Below are 8,663 nucleotides of genomic sequence, written 5' to 3'. Positions count from 1 at the left end.
TGAAGTTTCCAATGTTTTAGGGACTTTTTTAGTTTGTGGCCATTTTTACATCATCGGATAATCCCTTCTTAATGTAAGAGTTGGAATCACTTTAACATCACAGCAGGCAATTGAACAGCCAAGGATGAATACATTTTCAACAAAGAAGTAGATAATATTTGATTCCACTTTATGGTAGACCTTTCTGCCTAATGTGCTACGCTTTATTCTTACATTTCGAGACCTCACATGTCCAACACAGTTTCACTTCCCCTTACTTGTAATAGTCAGAAAACCAGATCAGCGATAAAACCGCAAATTGACTCAAAAATAGTCAGCATTTGAGTCAGCTTTTTTTTGGTTTAACACAAATGGCGGTCAGTGCTGTTGTAACACAAATCTTGTTGAGAACTGTTGATATTCAGAACTATGACATTGGATTACAGTGGCAGTATAGAGGTTGCAGGTGAGGTGGGCAGGAGAGGTATGCTTCTACTGCAGGAGAAGTGATACTATAGATACAGAGAGAGAGAGAGAGCAGAGGGGGAACTGGGGTTTTATTGGCCTGGGGACCTCATGGGTTCTAAAGCAGGCAGTGACCAGTAGTAGAAGTTGGGTCCAAGGGCAGGTTCCACACCCAGTGGGTAAGATGTGAAGGACTCTGGGAGACTAAGTTCATGAGGCTGTCCTTTGTCTTCAGGTCAGGCTGTGGATACACATGTAGGTCCAACTATTGTTCACCAAAAGTAGGTCCCAACAATAGGTTTAGGGAAAGTTAATACAACAAAACCAGTACACAATCACTTTTCTACAAACTAACACCCAGAAGACCTTAACAGGGATTACATTTGTGTATGACTGAGGGTGGAGGGGGGTTGTGTAAGCATTGCTCAACTTGATGTGGGTCTCTGCTATTGTCCGAGTATGGCCACAACTCAAATGCAGCCGACAGATGCCAGGAAAGCCTTCCCTTGTCTGATGAGCCGGCTAGGAAAGCTGGCTTCCACAGGACTCTCATTCCCCCCCCAGGCGACCATGGCACTGTGGCCAGTTCCTGTTGTTTTTGTTCACTGCAACAATTTTTTACCATGTTTCCCACTTCATAACACACTGTTAACATTCCAACTACAAACTTTAAATTGTTGCGGCGATCCCCACACAGTCCCTGTAGACATTGTTGTCAATGGCCAGAATTTAATCCAGATGAGATTCAAGCCCACAGAAAAAAATTCTGCCTATTTGCCTGCTTTTGTTGTGAGTTTATGATTATTTACCAGTTTGTTGTTTCACAGATATTTTTATCTTCCATATCACGTTACCACAGATGCCACGAAATCCTGCATACTGAACCTTTAAGGTGAACAATAATTTATAATTTTAAATTCAGCCTTGAAAATTCCACTGTTCCCTAACACCTCTTCTAATACTGGATTATTCTGCTCCTGCTATCTGCTAGTACACAGTTACTGCCACAGCTTTTATTAGGGCCAATAATTTAATTTTAATTTTAATCTAATATCAAAGCCCATTATATAAAACTGAACTTTACTGACAGGACCACAGAACTTGTATTATCCAGGTTATTCTGAAATAATCGTGGGTATGACAGGATCCAGGAGGATTAATAGTTTAACAGTTTTGACCATATTGCTGTATTATTGATTGCAGACAGGTCAATTTCTATCCATTTCTTTATTAACGATTATTTTTATTTTATCATGCAGGTGGTGTCACCACCACCTCCCAGTAGTACTACTATAATTCAGCAAATATTAATATCTCAGTCAGTTCATACAAACAGAGTTCTATCGATTCCTTTGTATGTTTGAACATGTGAAGAAATTGACAATAAAGCTACTATTGACTATTGATTGAAATGTAAATGTTGGTGTGTTGTCGATCAGTTTGAGCTCTGTCCTGTTAGTTGTTTTGTGGGTTGGGTCTATGCTGCCCTCTGCTGGACTCAAAGCTCACCTCAGGTCTCTGGTCCATCACCAGTTTTTCTGTCACGTTTATGAAGCAGTGTTTTTGTCCAGATCAGGATCTGGGCTCTCAGGAAGGCCATAATGGAGGGACGGGGCGACTGTGCCCTCGAGAAGACTGGGTGCAGACTGGTTTTCTTGAGGAGTACTATAACATCGAATTAGGTCATTGTTGCAGTGTCTGTGGATGCTCTGGCATCCTCCCATCCGCTTTCATCCAGAGAGGAGGACATCATGATGTCAGAGCAGATCAATGAACTGTTTGACTCCATCACATACAGCACAGTGCAGTTTAAGTGAGGGTAACACATCCACAACTTCCACGGACAAATTGTTCTCTTCAAGCAAGACTTTGACCTCAGATACACAAAACAGGATTGAGTGGAACTGCGTTGGCCCCAATCAGGTTCTTGTGATACTTTATATGGGGACAACAGAGTAAAATGAATTCCTTATTGTTGTAATTCAGTTTTATTTGATGTGTCACCCACTAACATTGTTAATATACTTCTGTTTTCTATTACAGGGAGGTTCAGTCCTCAGGATGCTCTCAGATTTTATCACTGAGAGCATCTTCTCCCAAGGACTCCATGTGAGCAGGCTCCATGCGGAGAAACTGACCTCCAGACAATTACGTCTTCACCCCTAAACAACAACTACAGCATAACCACTGGTTTATTATCTGTCTGCAGACGTACTTAGAGAAGTTCAAGTACAAAAACACAGTCTACAAAGAACTTTGAAAGCATCTGCAAATGGTACGATATAGCACCACCATCGTGACTGTGCTCTCTTCACAAAATGCCTTCTAGATTCTAAATTGACCCACAGCCCCTAACTGCTGAACAAATGAATATGCAAAACTTACCATACGTCCAGAGAGGGCACTAACCTGAATCATTTGACAAATTGATTGGTGCATTAAAGGGAGATTTTGGTGCTACCAGGGGCTTTGCAACAGTGTTGGCAAAGCAAAGCCTGTTGCAACCCTGAGTTGAGAGATTACATTAGTCCCCCTTAAATTGATTGTCAATGCTAATGAGTGGTTGGTGGCCAACATAGATATGAAGGGTTTCTACAGAGTCAACCACGACTCTGAAACTGGGAGCGTCTCCTCGTCAAGCTGAGCTCTAAACACAAGGTAGATCTCAACTGTTTAAACCCTGCACTGTAGTTAAAGGATGACCCATCCCTCTGAACTCATTTCCCTGCTCTATTTCCAGGATATTCGTGATCAACCGGGCCACGACTATCGATGATGCTTTCATTCTTGCAAGGTCTGATCATATTTCAAATTTTCCAAACATTGTTGTTAAATACTTCTTGACAAAGCGGAGCAGTTGCATGTGACCTTTTTAAGGTAAATATTGTAAACACAACTCTGGCTCTGAGGACGACCAAGTTCCTCAGTAAAGAAGTAGAATATGTGCCATGGGAGACAGCCAGGTCGCAACTTGGACTTCTTGCTCCTCATGTTTGATCGCAGTGAAGCTTATGGAGCCATGCAGTTTAGTAAAGAATGCTCAACAACACAACTTAATAATCCCAATTAAAGGTATGGTGGCCCTCTTTGTCACCCCTGATTTAAATAATCTGTTTGAAACTAATTACTCATCTCTAATTCAAAGGGTTAAGAACGATCTGACAAAATGGGCCTCGATACCAACTTCTTTCCTCGGGAGAATCAACACTATAAAAATGAATATTCTTCCTCGATTGAACTATTTATTTCAAAATCTCCCGTGCTATCTGACCTCTGCATTTTTTAAGTCTCTGAATTCTCATGTATCTCGCTATATCTGGAACGATAAACATCCAAGAGTTAAGTTCTCTACTCTTACTAAGCCAAAGGATCTCGGAGGCTTGTCATTGCCTTCTCTACAACTATACTATTGGTCAGCACAACTTAAAATGATGTCAGAGTGGTTTTTGAATAGGAAAGATTCCTTATGGTTGGGTCTTGAATCTCAATCTTGTTATCCCAGAAAACTTACTTCCCTTCCATTCATCAATAATATAGATCATTTAAATCATCTCAAGAATAACATAATTGTTTATAACACACTACTAGTCTGGCGAGACGTGAGGAAATACCAGAATATCCCTCCTGTCCTCTCTCTCCGATCTCCCCTGGCTCTGAATCCAGATTTACCAGCACAGATTAGGAGTATTGGTCTGATGGAGTGGGCATCTAAGGGCCTATCTAACTTTATGGACCTGTTGGACTCCGACTCTGTTAAACCATTTGAGCAAATCAGGGCTGATTTTAATATTCCTCACAAAGACTTTTATAAGTATCTCCAAATTCGTCACTTCATAGGGTCCCTTCTGAGGACAGGCAAGATTCGCATGGGACTGTCAGAGTTGGAAAACACAATAATTCTGGCTAAGTCTCCCAAAAAACTGATATCAAAGATTTATGTTTCACTTTTTTATTTTGAATCTTCAGGTTATGACTCTTTGAAGCCGGTATGGGAGCGCGACCTGGAGGTGACGTTTAACCCTATAGACTGGGACAAGATCTGTAGTGGGGTTTTCCCCAAATGTACCTCAATCTCCATACATGAACAGAACTTTAAATTTTTTTTTAGAACCTATTACACACCTGTTCGCCTCCAGAGAATGTTCCCTGACACCTCTAACCTTTGTTATAAATGTAAAGTACATAAAGGTACATTTATTCACTTGTTTTGGTCATGCGACCTTATACAGACTTTCTGGAAGGGGGTACACTCTGTAATTCAGGAGGTCACGGGTAAAATATTCTTGCTGACTTCCTCTTTCTGTCTCCTCAGTCATACCCCAGACAACCTCTTTGATGCGGACACTAATTCTTTGTTGATAATTCTTTTATTTTTGGCTAAAAAATGTATTTTGCTGAGGTGGTCAACCCCTCAGGTCCCTACAGTCGACATGTGGATATCGCAGATTTCTGCTCTTTTCCCCATTGAGAAGTTGACCCACGACCTCAATCACAAATCAGTCAGGTTTTGGAAGATCTGGGAACCGGTGCATTCATTCTTACAAAAGCCATAACTCATATTCTTTTTCTGGAAGGGGAGGACTAACTGCTCTTTTATTTTATTTGTTTCATTCTTTTTATTTTATATACGCTATTCCCTTGTCTATCTCCTGTCATCCTGCTGATTGTGTATGTATGTATGTTTGTGTATACACGGATGTATGTGTGTATGTATGTATGTATGTATGTATGTATGTGTGTGTGTATATATATATATATATATATATATATATATATATATATATATATATATATATATATATATATATATATATATATATATATATATATATATATATATATATATATATGTATGTATGTATGTATGTATGGGTATGTGTATGTGTATGTGTGTATATAAATATATGTATATATGTGTGTAAGGATATATACTGCAGTGCTCATTGTTAGTTTGGGGTGGGATTTTTGTTGTTGTTCTGTTTGTTTTGTTGTCTGTTCTGTTTTTCTAATGTTTGTTCTATAAAATGGTTAAAAACCAATAAAAAGAATATAAAAAAAAAAAAAAAAAAGGTATGGTGGCCCTGATAACTGAACCCACTGCAGCTTGAAAGACCAAAATTTTCTCCACTGAGTTTGAATATCAGCAGATACAGTTTCACTCATATTTCACAAATTTTCTCTTATATGTAGGATCCAGTTTTTCATTGACATTCATAAATTCTAGGGGAATTAATGTGTATTCTCATTTACACATTGTGATGTGTCCCTGTTAGAAAAATGTAATGTATATGAGCATTTTAGCATTATCTATTTTAAGTATCTTGACAAAAAAAAAGTATATGTTTATAGAACAAACAGCCCTGTGACTGATATCATACATTTTATCATCATTATAAAATCGTCATCGTTATTCCTACTGATGCTTTCATGTGTGAGCAGAATTTTACTGTTGTAGTTGAGATAGAGTTAACTTTCAACCACTTTCAATGTCCCTGGAATTAAATATTATTCTCATGATTGATCCAGCTACTATTGTTTTCTTAATTAATCATTAAATAGCTTGGTTTGAGCCATAACTCCCCTGAGCTAAAAGTGATATCAGACATCAGATTGCTTGTTTCATCCAACCAGTGCTGCAAACCCCCAAATAAGTTTATTGGGATGTTAGAGAAGGCAAATCAGCCGATCCTCACACTAAAACTGTCAAGTCATTGTAGTGGAGTGAAAAGTACAATATTTCCATTCCAACTAGAGAGGAAAGGTACACGCTGCACGTGCAAATGTCATAGACTTAAATCCAAATTATTTCACTGTGTTCTTCCTCAGCTGCTGCAGTTCAAAGAAGACAATGCAGAGCTGTGTGGCTCTGGAGAGAACCAAGGCCAACATGAAGTGAACCTGAACAAGAACCTGGTGTTTGACTGGTTCACCAGTGAAGCCTCTTCCCCACTTAGTGTGTTGGGAAAAAAGAGTATTTATAGTTCTAATATTGTACCAGTACAATAAGTTACAATACCTGTATACAGGCCAAAACACAAAAAATGTGGACCTCAAAACCCTGTGGTCTGAATTTTACAAAATCAGCTGTGCATGCTCGTGAGGAAAGTGAGTGCACGATGAAGGAAAAGCTACAGACGCTGTCATGAACTGTCATGATGAAAAGTGTGTGATTCACTAAATGCTGCAATGCAATTCAGCTTTGGATGTCAGTAGAGGTGAAGACAAAAAAATCAAATATTATCAGCTTGTAAAGGTTTTCAAACAGCAATGTAAATAACAAAACATGTTCTGTTATAAAAATTTGATCACATCTGTGCAGATGAGATTATCCACAAGTTACCACATCTATGATTTCTAAGAAGTTGTTTAAGAGTCTACACAATTTGAAACAGCAGCATACTGCAGCACATAAAATGTGATATTCTATGCCAATGAAATAGATTTCCCATCTTCAGTGGGTGCATATCTATGAAATCTAAATTTAATTTAAAATTGTGACTATTATTTACACATTTAAAAAGCACTTTGAACAGATGTCTGGGGGGGACACTGACATTCTCTGAGACCAAACTGGGATTTTACAAAGGTCGTAAAGCAGCTCCAGACATCACACATCACACTGTTGACATAAGAGCAGAGTAAAACCTAATTCACAAAGCAGGACAGCCATCATCCTCCTCACACTGACAGAGTTTATGTCCGTATTAAGTTCTGGGACAAGGACGGAAAAGGAAATAAAACCTATTTGACAGCATTATGAATCAAATCTCTAAACTTAGACCTGAAGTAGTTAATTCATCATGAGGCTTTTTTTCAGGGTCTGAAGCAGCAGACCTGTTTACACGGGAAAGAAAAGGTGCCAATTAACAGCTCGTGGCTCAGCTGCCACCTCGCTCAGCGGGGTCTTTCCTTAAAGTACTTAGAGGGGATGTGCTCCCTGTTTAACACCTCGTCGTCCTGCTGACAGCTGCTGTGTTTGTGTTAGGAAGTGGACTTAAGCACCAAGTCTGCATCATTTCATCTGTGTAAATACCTTGTGAAAAAAGTAAATGCAACAAAATGCCCAAGAGTATTTATGAATAACAATATTTATTTGGTGCAAATTCAAAGAGCTTAATAAATACACAGTTCTATATACAAAAAAAAACACAAAAGGACAGAAATATATTTTGTTAAAAATAACAAAAATCTGAAAAAAAGTTTGTCCATAAATTAAGGTCATTGTTGCAATGAAAATTCACAAGTGGATCCACAGTCAGTTATGACTCAGCAGTGTCCAGAGAATGTGGGAGTTTGTAATTGTTGCTCTGGCATCCAGTACTGCTCGCTGCTGAAGTTAACTCCACTGGAAACCTGGCAACAAGAAACAGATATTGGTTAAGACCTCATTCAGCTGTAACGCTCAGGAGAACCACAGTAAATTGTATGCAACTGTTTGTTATAAAGCACATATTTTATTTGAAATCTAAACAATTCTGAGCCGTGTAACCATGATGTGAACATACCTGATAAGTGTGCTGCAGAGAGGACGGGTGGGCCACACTCATCGTGTTACAGCTGGATTCCTGTGGACTGCAGCTGGAGGTTGGCTGTCCCAGGAACTGGCAGAGGGTTTGTGGCGGCTCCATGAAGCCTGGGGATCTCCTCTGCTCCAGCACCTCCTCACTGAGGCCCAGCTGAGCCGACAGGTAGGAGATATAGCGCATGGTGAGGCGCAGCGTGTCGATCTTGGTCAGGGTCTGTCCTGCAGGCACCACTGAGGGCGGGAGGTATGACCTGACCTGATGGAGAGCCTTGGTCAGATCCCTCATCCTCAGCTTCTCCCTCTCGCTGGCGGTATCACGCTTTTTCCCTGGATACCTGGACCTTGACTTCTTTGTTGTGGAGGTGGCTGTGGAGGATGTGGCTGTGGAGGATGTGGCTGTGGAGGGTCTGGCGTAGGGCACAGACTGGGTCCTGTGGGTAAGCTTTGGTGCTTCTGGTTCGCTGAAGATGAAGCGATCCAAGGCGTCTTGTTCGTTTCCTGCAGCCTGGATGGAGCTGGGGGAGAAGCAAAAGGAGTCCACCGACGAGGTGGGAGACAGACTGCTGCCTGCACTAAAGTAGCCAGGGTCCAAGGCTGGATCAAAGGCCATGGGATCATAAGTTTTCTCCAGCAGGGACTCAAACAGGAACGAGTTCTCTTGGAGCTGGAGAGGAGAGCAGAAGGACATGTCCAT

General features: G+C 40.3%; 1 protein-coding gene across 1 annotated transcript; it reads right to left on the bottom strand.

The window, feature by feature from the left end:
• Nucleotides 1-7,710: 7,710 nt before the first annotated feature.
• On the bottom strand, nucleotides 7,711-8,663 carry mespaa (mesoderm posterior aa). Its single transcript, XM_061067665.1, has 2 exons — nucleotides 7,950-8,663; nucleotides 7,711-7,797 (listed from the first exon to the last, which is right to left on the bottom strand). The coding sequence occupies exons 1-2, from the start codon at nucleotides 8,661-8,663 to the stop codon at nucleotides 7,711-7,713; spliced, it is 801 nt and encodes a 266-aa protein (XP_060923648.1).

This window comes from Limanda limanda, chromosome 3 (genome assembly GCF_963576545.1).
Source record: "Limanda limanda chromosome 3, fLimLim1.1, whole genome shotgun sequence".
NCBI classification, from domain to species: Eukaryota; Metazoa; Chordata; class Actinopteri; order Pleuronectiformes; family Pleuronectidae; genus Limanda; species Limanda limanda.
The sequence above is the reverse complement of the archived record's forward strand: the minus strand, read 5'-3'. Positions and strand labels throughout refer to the sequence as shown.

What these genes read in the sequence shown, in the direction of transcription:
- mespaa (XM_061067665.1), bottom strand. Translation starts at nt 8,663, where the DNA reads ATGGACATGTCCTTCTGCTCTCCTCTCCAGCTCCAAGAGAACTCGTTC. An exon ending in CTCTGCAGCACACTTATCAG is followed by an intron (nt 7,798 to 7,949) that starts GTATGTTCACAT and finishes TCTTGTTGCCAG; the next exon opens with GTTTCCAGTGGAGTTAACTT.